The 21,401-nt window shown below is 39.3% G+C and overlaps 1 protein-coding gene across 22 annotated transcripts in view; it reads right to left on the reverse strand.

Moving 5' to 3' along the window:
* RNF38 (ring finger protein 38) overlaps positions 1 to 21,401 on the reverse strand; it is a 121,311-nt gene that overhangs the window by 35,815 nt on the left and 64,095 nt on the right. For 3 of the 22 annotated variants that reach the window (XM_061425655.1, XM_061425656.1, XM_061425652.1), the window contains exon 3: positions 10,371 to 10,520. The exons of 3 other annotated variants lie outside the window; for them this stretch is intronic. In XM_061425655.1, the coding sequence (XP_061281639.1) occupies positions 10,371 to 10,520 (150 nt within the window). Of the gene's footprint in view, positions 1 to 5,975; positions 6,077 to 10,370; positions 10,521 to 14,935; positions 14,970 to 16,054; positions 16,103 to 17,097; positions 17,200 to 17,395; positions 17,750 to 17,789; positions 18,232 to 18,301; positions 18,392 to 21,401 lie in introns of those variants that run through there. 16 more of the 22 variants (XM_061425664.1, XM_061425662.1, XM_061425663.1 and 13 more) reach the window with 16 other exon arrangements.

Below are 21,401 nucleotides of genomic sequence, written 5' to 3' on the forward strand. Positions count from 1 at the left end.
TAAAGAATACACGAGGCTACATACTACAACATTAGATTTTAAGATATAAAGCATATAAAACAATTCATTAAACTGACAGGAATGAAGCAAACTACTTTGGATCATTCTAAATTATTTAGCTGAGGTATTCACAAAATCATGCCATGTCCAATCTATATTAAGGAATACTATAATTCAAATTTGTCATTATAACAAAAATAGGAAGTAGTTTTCAGAACCATATACAAGTTTCTTGTAATTTTCCTCACCACACTAACCTTATTTCTTCCTATAGTTAAGTGAAAGTCGCTCAGTCGTGTCCGACTCTTTGCGACCCCATGGCCTATATGGAATTCTCCAGGCCAAATACTGGGTCGGTAGCCTTTCCCTTCTCCAGAGGATCTTCCCAACTCAGGGATAGAACCCAGGTCTCCCGCATTGCAGGCAGACTCTTTACCAGCTGAGACACAAGGGAGCCCAAGAATACTGGAGTGGGTAGCCTATCCCTTCTCCAGAGGATCTTCCCAACTCAGGGATAGAACCCAGGTCTCCCGCATTGCAGGCAGACTCTTTACCAGCTGAGACACAAGGGAGCCCAAGAATACTGGAGTGGGTAGCCTATACCTTCTCCAGAGGATCTTCCCAACCCAGGAATCGAACCGGGGTCTCCTGCGTTGCAGGTGGATTCTTTACCAACTGAGCTATCAGGGAAACCCTATACTTAATGGTGCTATTAAAAATATACTTGTTTTAACCCCTGATTTTAATATCAGTTATGTTTTGATAATCCTAAAAAAAAGTGAAAAATAACCGTTGAAATTTAGATATTCTGATTAAAACAAAACGACAGAGCAACTAAGACTTCACAAACTCAAACATGAACTGCACAGGTTAGAAGTGATGGCCAAATTTCGTAAAACAGACTTCATTAACGTTGACTGTTTAAGGTACAAAATACTAGTGATGTATCATCACTGGCTTTCATATGTATAAAAGGTGAAAGTCTCAGTTGTTCAGTTGTATTCAACTCTTTGCAACCCCATGGACTGTAGCCCCTGGGCTCCTCTATCCATGGACTTCTCCAGGCAAGAATACTGGAGTAGGTGGCCATTCCCTTCTCAAGGGGATCTTCCCAACCCAGGGATTGAACCTGGGTCTTCTGCACTGCAGGCAGATTCTTTACTATCTGATCCCTCCTATGTATAGCCTGTACCTCAAAGCTTAGCGTGAACTAAGACATGGAACTCTGAATTCTAAAAATCCACTGCCCAAATGGAGGAGAATGTTGTTGTTTGGTTGTGTTCGACTCTTTGTGACCTATGGACTGTTGCGTGTCAGGCTTCCCTATCCTTCACCATATCCCAGAACTTGCTCAAATTCATGTCCATTGAGTCGGTGATGCCATCTAACATCTCATCTTCTGTTATCCCCTTCTGCTCCTGCCTTCAATCTTTCCCAGCATCAGGGTTTTTCTAACAAGTTGGCTCTTTGCATCATGTGGCCAAAGTACTGGAGTTTTAGCTTCCGCCAGCAGTCCTTCCAATGAATATTCAGGATTGATTTCCTTTAGGATTGACTGGTTTGATCTCCTTGTTCTCCAAGGGACTCCCAAGAGCCTTCTTCAACACCACAGTTCAGTTCAGTTGTTCAGTCGTGTCCAACTCTTTGCGACCCCATGGACTACAGCACACCAGGCCTCCCTGCCCATCACCAACTCCCGGAGTCCACCCAAACTCATGTCCATTGCGTCAGTGATGCCATCCAACCATCTCATCCTCTGTGGTTCCCTTCTCCCGCCTTCAATCTTTCCCAGCATCAGGGTCTTTTCAAATGAGTCAGCTCTTCCCATCAGGTGGCCAAAGTATTGGAGTTTCAGCTTCAGCATCAGTCCTTCCAATGAATATTCAGGACTGATATCCTTTAGGATGGACTGGTTGGATCTCCTTGCAGTCCAAGGAACTTCTCCAAAACCACAGTTCAAAAGCATCAATTCTTCAGCGCTCAGCTTTCTTTATAGTCCAACTCTCACATCCATGTGTGACTACTGGAAAAACCATAGCTTTGACTAGACGGACCTTTGTTGGCAAAGTAATACCTCTGCTTTTTGATATGCTGTCTAGTTAGCATATCAGCAGTCGAGGTTAGTCATAGCTTTGCTTCCAAGGAGCAAAGCGTCTTTTAATTTCATGGCTGCAGTCACCATCTACGGTGATTTTGGAGCTCATGACAACAAAGTCTCTCACTGTTTTCATTGTTTCCCTATGTATTTACCATGAAGCGATGGGACTGGATGCCATTATCTTAGTTTTTTGAATGTTGAGTTTTAAGCCAGCCTTTTCACTCTCCTCTTTCACCTCCACCAAGAAGCTCTCTAGTTCCTCTTTGCTTTCTGCCCTAAGGGTGGTGTCATCTGCTTATCTGAGGTTATTGATACTGAGGAGAATACTACAGATTCACAAAAATAACCTTAAAAAACTTAGGCTATCATATTTTCAGCGATGTTCAAGTTGTGCGTTAGCATATTCTTATTTTACAACAAAGCTATTACTTTTACGAATGGAAATGACTGAGAAAATTTCCCATCCCTTCTCTTTCTGTTGTAAAAGGTTCTCAGTGTGAAAGAGACAAAGACTAGGAAATAACGTGGAAGTGAGCTCATTCACTATGGCAATAAGCCTTACTTTTTCAGTCAAAGTAACAGGAAACCACAAATTGATATCTAGGGACAGGGATTAAAGAGTTTATTACATGCAATGTTGTTTCATATTCCTTATCAATTTGAGTACTCTTTCAAACTCTAACTCAGTATTTAGCATCTAATAAAATGTGTAAAGGATTACATCTATCTAACCCCAAATCTCCATAACCAAACATTCTTATTAGAAGTGAAAAAACCCCATAAGAAAGTATTGCAGGGTTTTAAAAAAAAGCAAATCAGAAATTGTTAAATGCTGAATGCCATGGGGGAAAAAATACACAAAAACACATGTCCATATGTACATATATAAACACACATAAAATATAAATATATATTTATATATCTCAATCAGGAAGTTTTGGAAGATAATGGAAACCTTCAGCAAAGCAGAACCAGGTTCCAAGTTCCAGATTTAAAATGGTGATTGAAATGTGCCTCTGACTTCAGCAACCACTAGTGAGCCCTGAGGACTTCCTTCTCAAAGGAACAAGGGGGCAACTAGAATCAAGAGGTAAAATCTCCAGAAACCTGGTCCTCTCTCCATCTGGTCCTTAATCAGGACCACCATTCATCTCAGACTCACAAGTAAGTAAGTACAGCGTGATTTATGAGTTTCCAACCCTCTTTTAAACTTCCAGACTTTCTCTATTTGCCTTACATCTTGGACCAAAGACTAAATTTCTCATTCCACATGTGGTGCTAGTGGTAAAGAACCCACCTGCCAATGCTTGAAGACTCAAGAGATGCGGGTTAGATCCCTGGGTAGGAAGATCCCTGGAGAAGGGGCATGGCAACCCATTCCAGTATTCTTGCCTAGAGAATCCCATGGACAGATGAGACTGGTGGACTACTGTCCACAGGGTCACAAAAAGTCAGACAAAACTGAAGCGACTTAGCATGCAAGCATGCAGAAAAAACACTCACTGAATTCTATTAATTAAAAATAAAAGACATGACAAGAACCATCATTTAAAAGTCTATAAACAATAAATGCTGAAGAGGTTGTGGAGAAAGGGGAACCCTCTTGCACCATGGGTGGGAATGTAAGTTGATACAGCCACTATGGAGTATATAGTATGGAGGTTCCTTAAAAAACTAAGAGACGTGAAAGCAATTAGAAAACTCAAACACTCACTCTACATAAAGCAACTAATAAAGAATAAACACAAAGACAATTGCCTTTTTGTAAATAATAAGCAGGGGGAAAGCCGGAAATTAATAACTTTATATTTGAACCACACAATATAATTTACAAAATGATCTCTACATATTCTCACTTAATTCTCCACAAACCCAAGCCTTGACTTAAACTATATTCAAATTTATGTAAAATGTTTCTATTAGTGAAGATGTACCACAGACAATTCCGTGAAATACTGCCTTTGAACTACACAAGGTATACAAAGTCCTGTCTGACATAATTCACACAGGACTTTATAATTTTCTAAGTAGTACAGCTTTGATAGTTCTCAGCTCAACATGTTTCAGAACAAAATCCAATTTCATAACCACTCTAAAAGTACATCCTCCTGGAATGTTATTTTACTTAAAGATATGGGGGAGGGGGAGGCTTTCACTGTTCTGTTTTCAAAAGTTACTGCAGCAGACATTAAAAAAAAAAAAAAAAATCAGGACTTTGCTTTTGATATGGCCCAGGTTTGTGTTTTTTTTTTTTCATAAAAGGCCAAAGAACAGAATGACTGTAAGTGCAATGAGTGCTTACAAAGGGACTCTAGTGGTATAACTAATGCAGTCCCACCATAATGAAGAGGATAAAATACTGTGTGAAAATATTAAAGTACTGCATCATTGGCCATAACTACTAGGCCAGCAGTGGCTTCCTGAGTTTAGGGAGGCCTGTGTGGCTAACTTCTGAATAATTATTAACAACCTAAGTCCTAGATTTTTCTTAATTTTTAATTACACAAAACACCACTGCTTCACAAACTGATTTATCTTGATGCTGTACATGTACTGTGTTCAAATGCTGTATTTACTTCCATAGAAGCTAAAAACAAGGATAAATAAAATAATCTGAAGCATAAATATGAAACCAACAAAAACAGAAAAGCTATTAAGAACAACCTGAAATCAAGGGATCTCTCTGAATTATCCACATGGAGTTGTGCAGACAACTGAAGCTCAAATAAAAATGTTAATTCAGGAGTTTCTGGTATACAGATAGCCGATATGTCAAAGAAGTTGCAGGCAGTGACAAAATTGCTCAAAATATCAATGATTTATACAGTGAAAAAGAGGTCCAATGCTAAACCCTAAGAAGCTCCAACATTTGATGTTGAGTAGCTGATGAAAGGAGCTACTTTAAGCCAGTGGAATGGAGTTTCAAGGAGTCAACTATTAGGTTGATGCAAAAGTAATTGCAGTTTTACAATGTTGCACTTTTCTGATATTGAGACACATTGTTAAATAAATGTGGTTATGTTATACATCTTTTTAATGTATATTTCTAAATATTTTGCTAATAACTTTTAACTTACTGTTTATATTTATTTCAGACTAGGGAAATGATGTTAGACAAAAAGCAAATTGGAGCGATTCTCTTATTCAAGTTCAAAATGGGTCTCAAAGCAGCAGAGACAATGCACAACATCAACACATTTGGCCCAGGAACTGCTAACGAACATACAGTGCAGTGGTGGTTCTTGTTCTGCAAAGGAGATGAGAGCCTTGACGATAATGAGCATAATGGAAGTTGGAAGTTGACAACGACCAATTCAGAGGATCATTGAAGCTGATTCTCTTACGACTACATGAGAAGTTGCCAAAGAACTCGACATCAACCATTCTACAGGTTTTGCAATTTGAAGCAAACTGGAAAGGTGAAAAGGCTTGGTAAGTGGGTGGTGCCTCATGAGCTGATTGAAAAATCAAAAATATCGTTCTGAAGAGTCGTCTTCTCTTATTCTACACAACAACAACAAATCATTTCTCATCAGACTGTGATGTGTGACAGAAAGTGGATTTTATACGACCAAGAAGCTCCAAAGCACTTCCCAAAGCCAAACTTGCACCAAAAAAAGATCATGGTCAACGTTTGGTGGTCTGCTGCTGCTCTGATCCACATCTTTCTGAATCCTAGTGAAACTGTTACATTTGAGAAGTATGCTCAGCAAATCAGTGAGATGCACTGAAAACTGCAATGCCCGCAGCCAACACTGGTCAACAGAACGGGCCCAACTCTTCTCCACGACAACATCTGATCGCACATCTTACAAGTGATGCTTCAAAAGTTGAATGAATTGGGACTACGAAGCTTTGCCTCATCCACCATATTCACCTGACTTCTCGTCAACTGACTGCCACGTTCTTCAAGCATCTCAACATCTTTTTGCAGGGAAAATGCTCCCACAACCAGGAGGAAGTAGAAAATGCTTTCCAAGAGTCAGTCGAATCCCAAGGCACATATTTTTATGCTATGGGAATAAACAAACATTTTTTGTTGGCAAAAATCTGTTGATTGTAATGATTTCTATTTTCATCAATAAAGATGTGTTTGAGCCTAGTTACAATGATTTAAACTGACGGTCTGAAACCTCAAATACTTTTTCACCAACCTAATTAAGAGGTCATGTAGAATGAGGGCTGAAAAACAGCCACTGTATTTAAACAACATGGAACTCAATAACATGGAACTATTTTTGTACAATATGATTTAGTATCATTATGGCATATTTCCCTTTATGACAATTTTGGGAAAAGTTCCTGTGTTTCCTTTGTTAATTTTCCTTATGAATTTAAGGGTAACTGTAAAGTTCTAAAATAAAAATTTTCTTTTATTATTTTGGCTGAAATTTTTATTATGTCTATGAACTTGTTAAGAGAATAGACATTTTTACAATAATTAGTCTTCTCTTTCATAAACAATGTATTTATTTGTATAAATCAACAGATTTCAATCACCTAACTTCAGTAAATTTACAGATTAAAGTTGTTATCTAGTTGTATTAAAATGCACACCTGAGGAGAAAAGGGAACCTCTTACAGTATTGGTGGGACTCTAAGTTGGTATAGCCACTATAGAAAACAGTATTGAGTTTCCTCAGAAAACTAAAATTACCATACAATCCAGCAACTCTACTCTGAGGCATATATCCAGACAAAATTCTTAATTCAAAATGATACATTCACCCCTATGTTCATAGGAACACTGCAGACAATAGCTAAGATATGGAAACAACTTAAATGTCCACTGACAGATGAATGAATCAGGAAGATTTTATTTATTTATATATATATATAAAATATTTAAATAAAATGGAATACTACTCAGATTAATAATAATAATGCCATATGCAGTAACATGGGTGCTACTAGAGATTACCATAATAAGTAAAGTCAGAGAAAGACAAATACCATATGATACCACTTATACGTGGAATCTAAAGTACGACACAAATGAACCTATCTACAAAACAGAAATAGATCCACGGGCACAGAGAACAGACTTGTGGTTGCCAAGGGGGAGAGGGCTGGAGGATGAAATGGGAGGCTGGGGTGAGCTGGTGTAAGTTTTTATATACAGAATGGATAAACAAGCTCCTACTATATAGCACAAAGGACTATACTCACTATCCTATGATAAATCATAATGGAAAAGGATATTAAAAATAACATATATATGTTAAATACACACACATACACACACACACATTTCTGAAATCAAGGGCTGTGCCACATCTGAAATGCAAGTTCTCCACAATGCACCTGACTTTTTAATAAAAGCATACAATCTTCACTCCCTCACTGAATTGGTTGGTAGTACAGTAACTGCTCATTTTACTTTTGTTGGATTTACTATGTCACTATGTTATTACTGCTTTACTATGTTAATTTCTGCTGTACAACAAAGTGAATCAGCTATATGTATACATATATCCCCTCCTTCTTGAACCTTCCTCCCACCCCGCCTCATCCCACCCCACAGAGCACAGAGTCAAGCTCCCTGTGCTATATGAAACTGCTAATTTTAAAACTGTAGGGGGTTGATGGCAAACAGATGTGATGGAATTTGGGGGTGGTACTGAAACTATCGTATCTTTATTGTATCAGTTCCACATCTGTATGCTTTTGTCAAAACTCACAGAGCTGTATGCAAAAAAGGTGAATTCCACTGTAATTATGCCTTAATTTTAATTTAAAAAATTACAAGAAACACCTTGATGCTAATTTTAAATATAGGCTTATTTTTATAGACATGTAAATGTGCTTCTTAAACCATTTTTGTAAAAAAAAAAAAAAATCAAAGCAAGAAAAACAAAACCATCCTTTTTATAGAAATGTTCCAAAATATTGGTAATAGTTGATTTCTTAAGCTGGATGGTAGATTTTTAAAAATTATACATACATCTTCATACTTTACAACATGCATATGTGAAATATTTCATAATTTTAAAAATTAAAAAGCACGCAAAACTTGAAATATTTTGACTAGAAAAATGAGCAAAAAAAGAGCAGAGTGTAAAGTAATAAACAAGGATAGTGATACAAACTCGGTTAAGTAGTGAAGATAAAGGACAAAAAAGATCAAAAATAGGATGAACTTTTTGTTCAAAGACTGATGGTTAAAACCAAGGATCCAGGAGAGTGTCAACACTTGCCTTCACCTCTGTGACCATCCTACTTACTCGTCACATATCCAATTCCACGCTTGAAGCAAGAAAAGCCAATCTTTTGTTTACTCCTAGAGAAGGCTATAGGAGAAATGAGTCCTCACAAAAGAGAATAGTTTCAGCTAAAATATGAAGTAGAGGGGGTGTTTTAGGGAAAAAAATGGAAAAGGTAAGGTGATTGTTTGGAATGGATGGAGTAAAAAGGGAAAGGAAAAGTAGAAAGAGTTGGGAGGGAAACAACTTGGAGCAAAGCTTCGAGCAAACAATGCATTAAGGCAGTGACTTTGAGGACAGGATACGGCTGCACAGGTTCTCCTTTTCATATGGCTACTAGGTTTTATAATGATGAGAACCATAACCGGAACTAGGAAATCACACTCAATTTTGGCGTCAGAATTAGTTGAAAGTACCTGACAGTATCTCAAAGGGGATGTGAGAAGGATTTACTTTACTTTATGTGGAACAGTGGTAGGGGTAATAACTGGACAAAGAAAATCTCTAGTCTCTCGTGGGAGCAAAGTACATTGAAGGCCTGATTTTTAAGTTAGACCAAAGTAAAGTTTAAGTTAAATTAGGACTATAAATAAAAAAAAAATACCTTTCACTTTTCTGCTAACACTCAAGTGGAACTGGCTAACTTTTTGGTTTTATTTTCAAAACACGGGTTTTAATCTACTGCATTTGGCAGCTATTCTTTGAGTTAATGTTACCTTAATGCTTAAAGACTCAGAGGAAGTACAGAGAACACAGAAAGTGTCAAATAACTGTTTACTGGTGGCAGTAGTGAAGGTATGAAGTCAATTTCCTCATTAGTTACTACTAAAGATCAAGTTCTTGCCGCTAATGCTGTATTCAAAACAGCAGTCAATATGCCACGCAATTCAATAAACGATGTCTTTTAACATACAGTGAACTGTGTTTACAGAAATACCCATAAGGTGGTATGATAGAGATAAGAAATAGCTGAAGTTGGATTTGAGTCTCTATTCTGTCAATAAGTAGGTATGTAAATTGGGCATCTCAATGAGATTCTCTGAGGCTATTTCTTCATCTAGAAAACCATCCAGATGAACTTTATTACGATGGCTAAAAACAAAAGGAGACCACACATGCAAAGCAGAGAACTTGACACACAGTGTCAACAAGGATAAAAGACTCAAGAGCCCCAGGTCACCTATACACCTTTCCTTACCTACATCAGCTTCTAAATCCTACCTCTCCAGTGTGTCATAAACACCTCTCTTTCGGAAGTAGTCTCCAGTCCCAACCTACCACTCCCACATGAACAGAAAATAAGCTGGCTCTATCCAGAAGTCCTAGCTTTGATTAGCAATTCTCACTACCTCAACATGGACAATTACATGTCTTGGCCCACAACCCTAGTATCCAGAAGCAATTCTGTAACTTAGTTTCCTTTCTGGTAATGATGACTTCTGTTACTGAATCTCGGAGAGTAATGGGTTTTACATACAGTAGTCAATGATTTCTGTGAGTACATCCTAGTAATCTTGTTAATAACTTAATGATAGTTTAAATCCATTTATACCTTAATTTGTTTTCATTTCATATGTAATGAAATTTTAAACACATTTACCCACAAATATCAAAAGTCACAGAAGGCAAGTTACCATATTTTCTCTCTGAAATGTGCATTACTATCGAAGTCTGTAGTGTGCATTACTATCAAAGCAGTGATGGCTTTAAAAAACATCTTACATGCTTCTATTTTTCTTTCTCTATACAATTTCACATATTCTGTAATGTCTTCTACTTTCCTACAGAACTTGACCTATTAGGACACATGATTAAGACCAAAAGATTAAAAAACAAGAATATTAAGTGGTCAAATAGTAACAGCAGCTCAAGAGAAGACAAACATTCTTCAGAAAAGCTGGCTGAGTAAGTTAAAGATGTCCTCTAAGAAGAATACTTATTTCCACAAACAACAGAAAATGAGAAGTAGGAAGATACTAAGAATGTTGGTTCAAGCCTTCCTAGAGACAACCTAGTACGTATCTTGTGACTTTCAGCCCTACGAAGGCAAAGGGTAAATATATAAGAACCTGGAAGAAAGCTTTGAAGTGAGCATCCTCTTGAACGGTAGTGTTCTGATCACTTGGGAGGAGAGGGAACAGGCTCTGAAGTCTCACCCTTTCACAAATCACCTTGTTAGGATGGCCAGGTAGAGGTGCTGAATTGGCCCCGGGAGATATCTGGGAAAAAGAGGGAGAAGAAAAGGATAGTTCATGGCTAGCTGCACCAATGTGGAGAATCATGCCTATGAAGGACAGTCTGGATTTTCTAGGTATTTGATGATTTTGTTAGCAGAGCACAAGAAATAAAAAATTAATCTTAAACATCGAAACAAACATAAGGAAGACAAAGACTGCCTCTGGCAATGGATCTCTCATAAAAACTTTCTTTAAAGGCAAAACAGCACTGCTCAAGAATGCAAAGTCCTTCCAATGTTTCCCATGTAGTACCTATCTATATCTTTCTTGCTGGCATTAATTCTGAAATCTTAAATGACAGATAAGATTTCATGTCAAGAAAACTGGAAGTAAAAATCACTTAAGTACAGAAAGATTAGTCTCCACCTGGCTATGATTAATTTTTCATTCTGTTTTTCAGTTCACCTTCCAAATTATCAGGCAAGGGAAGAGAGATTTTAGAACATGTATGGCCAAATTTCTATAGTGATCACAGGTATAAAAAACAAGATTTATATTGTGGAGACCTCAGCTCTATTCAACACAAACCTAGAAATCTACTTAATGAATAAAGGACAAGATCATAAGACTCAAAGTAAATGCCTGCATGTTTTAAATGCTTGACTAGACTGTGAGTTAATGCCCTAAACTCATATGTAAATATACTTGATCTGTAGCATTTTTGATCAGACATGAGTATCACCATTCCACGGTGCTGTGCAGTGAACTGCCCTTTGGGATTAAGGTCTGTGGACCTGCTTGCCCCTAAAGGACCAGGTGCTTTAAGGCTGTCTTGTTTTTTCGTTTCATTGCTGCAGTCATTCCCTTACACATAAGTGTCTATCCTGTAACAGGCACTAAACAAAAACACAGTCATGATTTTCTACCTTCAAGAAGTATATGCAATAAAAAGAAAAGCAAATCACCATACAGTATAAAAAAGTACCTTTCTGTAGTAATGGTCTATACTGGTGCTATGGAGAGGTAATTGGTAAGAAACAATGTTGTCAAGAAACTACAAAATGATCAGCATAACTGGTCAGTAAGGAAGTAGCCAGAGAGGAAGGAATAGACAGATCATAAAGTGGCAGGCTAATTATATGAATAATGCTGCTATAATAAACTTTGTTAGCCCCTTTAGAAATTTTTCTTTCTGGCTTGATATGAGCCTGATCAACAGATAACTAGGCCTGTTAAGAAAATAACTACTTCCAAAGACCTTCCTAGAACTGAAGGCAATAATTTTAGAATTTATTAGTACTGCTCCACAAAATGCTCTGGACATGAACTAAAGCTCACCTCTGTACTATAAACATGCATGTGTTAATGTCCTTTACCATTGTGATGAAGCAGGAATGACTGAATCAAGGAATATCTACTGACTGCCTCCTATAAGCAAAGATTTATGTTAGAAAAGAAAACAAGAATTCCACCCTCAAGGAGCTTATTCTTGTTTAAAAAAAAAAAAAATAGAGGTAGGAGCCATGGGTATATCTGAGGGCAGGAGTAAGAAAATATTTCATAGGAACAAGTATTTTTCACATTCCTGACTCCATTTAATCTAAGGAGTGCTTTTACCACTTTAAAGTAATTCTCTCTCAAAATGGCCTGTTCCTTTATGCAGGCTTCATGTTCTTTCTACAAGTTTATAATGTGCACAATAAGTACATCTGAAGAGTGTTTTAATAAGGTGACATAAAATCAACTATCACACTTAAGCAGTCTTACAAACTTAAAAAGTGTGAGCAGCACTCTTACAAACTGCTAGTACAAAAGCTGGCTGGGAAAACAAATTTCAGTAATACATAAAAAGCTGACAAACCCTGGTCCTTGCAGACATAGGGGAGAGGGGTAAGGGGAGAGAAAAGGAGAGAGAAGGGAAGAGGGAATTCTAAGATGGCCTCCAAGATTCCCACCTCTGGTGCGTACCTCCAACCCTGCGTGGTATGTGGGGAGGACTGTAAACATAGTGAATTTCATTCCCCTGTATAATATATACAGGGGAACGCGTATAATTGCGTTCAATTATATGACCTAAATTATACAAACCCCTTCACAGAGGTGAAAGGATTTTCGGATGTAATTAAGATTTCTTATGAATTTTAAGTTAATCAAAGGGGAGGTTATCCTGGGTAGGCCTGAGTTAATCCGAGAAAGCTCTCAAAAGAGAAGTTGAGCACTTCCTAAAGAGATTCTCCTGCAAACCCTACAGACGAAGTTGCTATGTTCTGAGAAGGCATGTGAATGGTAGAGACCTGAGGGCAGCTAGAATCTAAAAGTGGTCATCAGTTGATAGCTAAGATCAAGATCCCCTCAAATAAAACAGGGGGCCTCAGTCCTATAATCACAAGAACCACATTATAACAACAATGAGCTTGGAAGAGGACATTAAGTCCCTAATTAAATCAGAGCCCAGCCAGAAAAGACCCTGACAGAGGCTCTAGAGCTAACCCATACCAGGACTTTGATCCACAGAAACTGTAAGGTAACAAGATTTGCTTTATGCTACTAAACTTGTGGCAATTTGTTACACACAATAGAAAACTAGCACAACAAACATGTACATAACTGACTGAAAACTCGGTACCATACTCAAGCAAAGTTTCTTCTCCAGAATTCTAGAGAAAAATTCTGTATTAATTTGACTATGAAAGACATAAACTAAAACTTTAAAAAAAAAAAAAAAAAAAAACCTAAGCAATACAGCAGTTTTTAAAACTTCAATTCGGTAATAGTAAACTTCATGCCAGGAATCAAACTTGGCTTTCTCATCTTTACATGGTACAAGTTAGGGTTAACCAACTTGCTTGCTTAAAGTCAAACATAAATACCAAAGCCATAATTTGAAGCCAAGTGTATCCGGTTCTAAGACTCAGACTCAACCCACTAAACCACCCACTAAATAGAATTTTTAAAGTAACATTCTTCTTTGTAATCTGTCTAGTTGGATTAATAACTAGCAACTATTCCACAATGCCTATTTACTTAAAGCTATTTTAAGTACTTAAAAATTAATGTTTCCTTGGAAATTGTTTCTGACTTCTACTACTTCCCTAACTCTCCCTCAGTTAAAATTAGTCAGGTTACACAGTGTCTGAAAATCAATACAGTTCTATTTTCCCCTAACATACCAACTAACTGCCAAGCATTACAAAGACATGGTAACTTCAGCCTTCTCTCAGGATGCAACTGTATTTTAGAAGTCTTGCCATGAAACATCCCTGAGATGGTACTGAGCCTGTAACTCCACACACTTTGCATTTTTAATGTTACATATAACAATATGACTAGTTCATCCAGCATAACTGTTTCCTGTTTTAAAAGACTGAAATTTCAAAAAACACTTTAACCTTTTAAGCAACAACACATTACTATTTTAAGGTCATCTTCTATTTAATGTGGCCTTTCCCCGGCCTGGTAGCCATATTACCAACAACTTAACCTCAGTGTTAAGAGAGTGTACTATTATTATCATCACTGTGGTAAATTGCAGTAGTTATTGTATTAAAAATAACACAGGACTTAGGTCTACATAATCCCAGAATCAGCTTCCTCCAAAATCACTTACAAAAAAAAAAAGCTACCATGGATGTTTATGTTGGTTGATTACTGTGCTAGAAGCTTACTAAGTATGACTCCTTTAAAACTAACAAAATCCCGTATGGTATTTTTTTTTTTTAATTGGAAGATAACTGCTTTACAATATTGTGTTGGCTTCTGCCCATACAACAATGTGAATCAGCCACAGGCAAAAATCACTTCTGGTGACAACTTCCTTCTTCATTTACATCTTTCTCATAAAAGTAGAGAACATACAAGTGTATGATGACCTCTAGGCCAGTATAAAATAATGTGTACTTTCCACAAAATAAATTGCTCAAAAGGCCAAACCTTCTCCAAAATGGTAACAATACGCTCCAGAAAAAAAAAAAAAAAAAAACACTGTTCACTGTTACAAATTGCATACCAACTGCTCAAAGGCAGTAAAATCATAGGCTAACAGGAAAAAGGAAAGAACAAAACATGATGAGTTAGGTGCTTGGTTGTTGACTCCAACAAGTCCCTTACTCCTTTTGGTCAAAGTCTGGGTACCTAAAAAATGAAGAGGTCAAATCCAAATTATATAAAAATCCAAATATTCTCACTGCTTCCACGATGGCAAATGTTAATCTCCTGGAAAGTAATCAGGGAGATTTTGTTAACAGTTCAAATCATTGATCTTTCATCTGATAAATTCTCAGGTTATATTCCAAATACGAGAAAAGTCATATGCATAAATATGTTCATCACATCAAAGCAACAATTTCAAAGGGAACTAGAAGTAACCTAAACATTTAACAAGTAAGTATTTGTTAAGTCAGTTTATGGTATGTGTTATTATACAGTTGTCAAACCATTTAAGAATTGGTACTACTTACCTGAGAAGGATCATTACTTTCCAGCACAGGGATACTTTCAAAAAAAAAAATAAATTATTATTTCCATTCTTGAGTTAGGGCAACGACAAATTGGATCCATGTCTTTGGGGGAGCAGAGCAAAATCAGGGTTGGTGAAATAGCTGAAAGGCTCCACCCTTCTTTCTCACCCCTCAGTCACACAAATCAATGGGGAGGGGTGAAGAAGGTGCAGCTAAGGCAGTCTCTAACCACTGCATGTACTGAACCCGTGAACATGAACGCTAGGAAGAGTAAGAGTTATGCATTCTACTAGTAAGTATTTCTTTCGTTCACTTTCACAATCCAGGATTTGCCAGCACAAGGATTATTCTCCCCTTAAGCAAGTGTTTCTAAACCATTTTACTTAAGCTGGTAACCTCAAAGTTGTTGTTGATTTGTAAATTGTTCTAAACCATCTCTTCAAGATTTATTTCTAAGAATTATATGGATTTGGAAAATACCTAAACCAGGAACAGTCCAAATCAGTAAAAACTTACACACATAAACATTTGAAAAGATGAAGTGTGACTGAGCTCTTCATAAATCTTACTAAATAAAAGTAATAATTCAAATATTTATTGCATATCTATCATATGCTAGGTACTATGAAAACAAAAAGATTCTTGCCCTCAAAGAGATTCAGTCTAGTGAGGGGCAAATTCAACAGACATAAATGAGGGTAACAGGGTCCCCTAACTTGGAAGAAGGAAAAGTGTTCAGATACTTTAAAAAGGAACATGAAATGACATCAGAGCTGGGGGAAAGACAAGGCTGTGTATAGGGCCCCTCTTTGTCTACTTGCTCCAATTTCTTACTTGATTATTATTATAGAGTTCAAGCATTTGCCTGATCTCCAGATAGACAATGTGATGGTAAGAATTTCACATTTGTTGAACAAATGAACTAGACTACAACTACAGAGTTCAAATGTGTGTTTACAATCTATATACTCTGTCCAGAGAATAAGCAAGCTATGATTTAACCAAGACAACATGAAAATGGATGTCTGATATATGTGGTTAGTAGAAAAACAATTAGAAACTAGTCAGTAGACCTAGACACTACACAACAATCACAGGCCTAATTAAGAGCTATCTTACCAGCAAAATGAATTACAAAATGGTGGTGGCTTAAACAAAACTAGGGCAGCATAGAGAGAAAGAGATGGAATAGACTGGAAGTAGAAGGCAAAGATCAATCATCTTCCCATACTGATCAATTATTTCAGAGACTTTTATCTGAAGATTTCTCACTCATACTTCTCACTCTCAGCCTTGCAAGGAAACATAAAAAAATGAGCACAAATAAAAACAGGCTAGTGATGTAACTAAGCCTCATCCAAAGCAGTTGACAGAGACACAATAGGCCTACACTTCACATTATGATGCTAACATATTCAAGTATATCTAACTGTGTCACCCTCTGTCCATCCACTCTTCCTCAAAAATCAGGTTACTTTAGAAAATCCTCAATATTTATTCAAACTAATAACTTCCAACTTAGTTTAACTATAAAAATAGAATGAGTATATGAAATTCAACAAGTATAGGAACACTACCTTTCAGAGTCACATAAGGTATCAGAAGTGGAAGGACCACAGAGATCATTTAAATCCAACTCATATTTTACAGATAAGAACCTGAGGCCCACACGGCTAATTTGCGGCAAAATTTATTCAACTACAGCTTCTAAAGGCCACCAAGTCTTTTAAAAACAAGCCTTAAAAGAAAATTATAGATATCAACTTAAAACTGAACCCCTATAATTAACAGATTCAAGGCTCAATAGGTCTTCAAAAAGTCAAATATATTACACGAATACTTTTACGAGCGAGCAAGAGCTGGATACAATTTCTACTTAAAAATCCACTTAACCTTTTTATTACAAGTACATGCCTGCTGCAATGCCAATCATCTGATCCCTATATTTGGTCTTGTATTGTTACTTCTGTAGGAAGCCCCAGATTTCTTCCTAATGGAAGACAGAAACAATTTTAATTTGATCCCAACTGTCTCTGCTGCTGCTGCTAAGTCTCTTTGATTTCTTAAAAATTGAGAGAATGGATTAAAAAAAAAAATTTAAGCCCAGTTACCAAGGCTGGGAGCTATTTAAAGGAAATCTGAGATAATTGTGTTAACAGTACCTGCAATCAAGGCCAAACAGGACCCAAAAAGTTTGCAATTTTAAGGTAATAAACCATTGTGAATGAGCTGCACACACTTAAATCTTCGTGTGTTAAGTGCGCCTCGTAAGAAATCAGAAAAGGCAATTAAAGATTACATTTTGTTTCTATTTACGGTGGAAGATTAACACACCCAACTTAATACATCATTTTTGCAGCACAAATAAAAAGCAAGGTCTTACAAGTCCTACACACGCAAATGAAAACTTTATTCTCTTTATCCCTCAATAATTTCAAAAACTCTAGGCTCAAAACCAACCTCTTTCATTCCTCAGCCCTGAAAGGAGAACTTCCATCCCCTAGAACAAAACGCAGCCTGTTCAGAAACCCGCGGCTGCAGAAGGACGCGAGAGAGGACCCTTCGGACCGGGTTCTGCGTTCTCCTAAGTGACATCATTTCACCTGCGCCTGGGCAAACAGGGAGGGAGTAAAAGAGCCAGGCCATCACCAGACAGCGGTGGGCTGGCGCTCCCTCGGGCTGTGCCCGCACCTCCTCGTCGCTGCCCGGGGAACAAAGAGCGCCGGGCGGCCCGGCCGCGCCCCGCTGAACACCAAGCAACCACATCTCTAGCACGGCCCCGCAGGCTTCTAACCGCCCGAGGCTCGGTCAGTCCCGCCCTCGTGCGGGAATCAACGGCTGCGGCAGCCAGTACCTGCGAGGGGAGGCTCCGCCCTGCGGGGCTACTCCCGCGGCTCCTCGCTGGGCCGCCGCCTCCTATTGTGACCGCTCGCCCAGCCAGCGGCCAGCTCGCCAGATCTTCCGTTCCCGGGCCTTCTCAACCCCGGAACCCGAACTCCGACCCAGGCGCTATCACGGCGCTTCCTTCCTCCCGGCACCATCACACGGGCCGCGCCAGAAAACTACGGCTGCACGCCAGAGCTGACAGAGTCGGCTAACGCCTCGGGGGCTCCATCCTCTCCGCCCCCGCGCCCTAACCGCCCGGGCCGCCGCACGGCCCCGCACCGCTGCACGAGGGGCCCCGCCCCACCGCGCCCCGCCCCGGTGCTCGAAGACAGGACTCGCCACGCGCCGGCGCAATACGCTCCGCTGCGCGCGCAGGCGACGCCCCCCAACTCCAGGCCGCAAGATGCGCGAGCACGCGGCCCTCCTACTCTCGGCTCTCGATCGCCCACCTGCCCACTCCGACCCCTCCCAGGAACGAACCTAGCGAGCCCAGGGTGCGAGACCGCCAGACGCTCCGCCCCTCTCCCCCTCGGCTGGTCTCTGCGCGCGGAGACTCTTTTGTTTCCACCCGCGGGGAGGGGGCGGGGCGGGCTGCGCGCGTCCCGGCGCGCGACTCGGACTAGTTCCGGCAACAGAGCCGTCGCGCAGCGCCCCTGCGCAGCCCCGCCCCGTCCCGCCCCCCGCGCACAGAAAGGCCGCCGCTACGTGGGGCAGCCGGCGGGCCGAGCCTTCCAATTCGTGCACATCTCTCCCAGAATGTTGTTGCAAGTGCGTGCCTAGCGCCTCCAAAACTTAGCCATCAAATAGTACCTGACTTCATTCAGATTCCAAATACAGTGTATGTATCCATGTGGCCTAAATGTTAGGAATTTTTATTGATGTAGAGGCAGGTGATCTGTCCGGGTGTCTTTGTCCAATGTATCTCTGGAGAGGCAGTCAACCCTAATTTGTCCTACTGTAAGGCTCAATTAAACCTGACATTGTGCTGAGAACAGGAAATGAGACAGGTACGGAGACAGAAGCTGGCATGGTGCCTGTCCTGATAATCACATTCAAGATCTAAAAGAGGATGTAATATCTTCTATAAAGCGCAGTAAATACAAGGACAAAATAGTTTAAGTGATATCGAAGTAAAGAGGGAGGTCAAGGGGACATCATCAAAGAAGCGGGTTTTAAGTAGATAGGAATTATATGTCTTCAAGGATGGAGACCATATTTCAGGCCAATCATCAAAAAAAAAAACCCAAGTTCTAGTTCTTTTGGCATTACTCAAACCAGTCTCCAGCCTGCTCTGGGCCAAAGCTGCTTCCGATAGAAAATTAGGGAACCAGACTAAAATGATGTTCCAGGATCCTCTGAACCTCTATGTATGAATAACACAAAATGGTAATTATTTGAATACATTTGTCTCCCGTGTCAGACTCAGCGATCAGACTGTTCTGACTATAACCCTGAAGTCCAAACCTACAGCATGAAACACAGCAGCAGGTGCTTAGCAACTGCTTAACTCAAAGTTCCAGCAATCACATCACAGGCTTTTACAACTCCTAACAAAGAGAAGCTAGAATGAGTAATAGGCCCCCATGAACACGTCCCCTCCCGTAGCCCCACAACCCTATTATGTAGCCCTGTTATCTAGCCACTCTTCCCCCTCAAAGCCCTCTCTGCCAGTCTTCCAAAGCAAGCAACTTTGGAGATGTTTACATCAAAACTTTTAAGGTCCCCGCCTCTCATTTCATAATACAGACGCATAAATTCCAACCACACCTTTAGGTGCATCCAATGTAATCCACTTCTAACCTCTGTCTCCTGCTGTGGATTCACCTGGCATTACAGATCTTCCAATAGAATCTGTCATACAAGCTTCCTTACATAATACAGACCACCCCGAAACAGCTTTTCTTGTTTAACTGTATACAGGTATGCAAGGAGAGGGGGAAGTACAGGAAGAAAAAAAAAAGGAGGGGGGGAACAGGGAGGGAAATTACCATCTGGAAGTTGTCCAATTGTAAGGTAAGAGTCAGGTTCCTCAAGTGTTGAATCTCGGTGGCAAAAACCTATTACAGTCCTCCAGGGTTCCTAATCCTTAAATTTATATGCATTTCCCCTGGCCTTCAGCCAATCCTTTGTCAGGCAAACTCTTGAAAACCCTTCTTAAATGGTTGAGATCTTACTTAACTGGGGTGTGAGGACTTGATCTAAGAAGTCTGTCCACTGGTAAACAATACTCCCACACCTCAAGGTTGAATAGTTTGAAATTTATACTGCAATTTTTTTTCTAACTGATTTTCTAAACCAGAAAACACCCAATGAGTGGGTTAAGTTTTAAGGTGGGCCACTGACCACCTAGTGTGGTGGGGAGTAAATTATACTGGAGCAGTTGCTCATCCCTAGTCCACCTAAAATTTTTCTTGGAGTCTGCACAAAAAGGTCGGGAACCTTGTTGGAGAGGTGTCCAATGGATTTTTCTGCAATGATAAAAATGTTCAACATCTGCAGCAGCATCCAAAAGGTAGCCATTATCTACATATACATGGCTACTGAATGAAGATTTGAAATGGGGCTAGTGCAACTAATGAATTAATTCTCATTCTAGCTTCCCAGGATTGTATAAACAACCACATGTTGCTGGGGAACAGTAGAGCACTTGCAGGAAAAGTAGTTGCTTGTAGTAATTAAGCGCTTTCTGAGAATTCTGACTCCAAGACTGCCCTTTAAAATTGGTTTTTAAAAAAACTGGTTTTCATGACAGAAGTGAAAACCGTAAATAACTACTAAAAACTTCTTCCTGGGTTATCTAGGTCATTTAAATCCCCTCAACTTCTAAAACAAAAAATATACCAATATATGTTGCTTACCAAAGAGGAAAATATTGCAGTTACTTCAAATGTGTGTGGTCATTGGTCTACCCTGGTGTCCTACCATTCTAGTACATGGAAATAACTGCTGAGAATTTTTTATTGGGCTTTCCCTTGTGGCTCAGCTGGTAAAGAATCCACCTGCCATGCAGAGATCGCTCTGGGTTGGAAAGATCCCCTGGAAAAGAGAAAGGCTACCCACTCCAGTATTCTGGCCTGGAGAATTCCATGGATTGTATAGTCCATGGGGTCAAAAAGAGTAGGACACGACTGAGCAATTTTCACTTTCACATTGATCTCGAGATGAATTAGGTGGTATTGACATCTTTATAATATTAAATCTTCAAACTGTAAGTAAGATGCATCATTTATTTACCTGCTGCCGCTAAGTCACTTCAGTCGTGTCCGACTCTGTGCAACCCCATAGACGGCAGCCCACCAGGCTCCCCCATCCCTGGGATTCTCCAGGCAAGAACACTGGAGTGGGTTGCCATTTCCTTCTCCAGAGTTGTTAATTTTTTCAATAATGCTTCACAGTTTTCTGGAAAGATCTTGCACATTTGTTCTTGGGTTTATTCTAAGTTTTATACATAATTATTAATTCTAATAGTTTTCTTAATTTTTTTGTGTTTCCTACACATATAATCCCATTGGCACAAAATAACCATTCAATTTCTATCTTTCCAACGCGTTTTCCTCTTATCCTGTCTCACTGCACTGGC

This window comes from Bos javanicus, chromosome 8 (genome assembly GCF_032452875.1).
Source record: "Bos javanicus breed banteng chromosome 8, ARS-OSU_banteng_1.0, whole genome shotgun sequence".
Taxonomy (NCBI): Eukaryota; Metazoa; Chordata; class Mammalia; order Artiodactyla; family Bovidae; genus Bos; species Bos javanicus.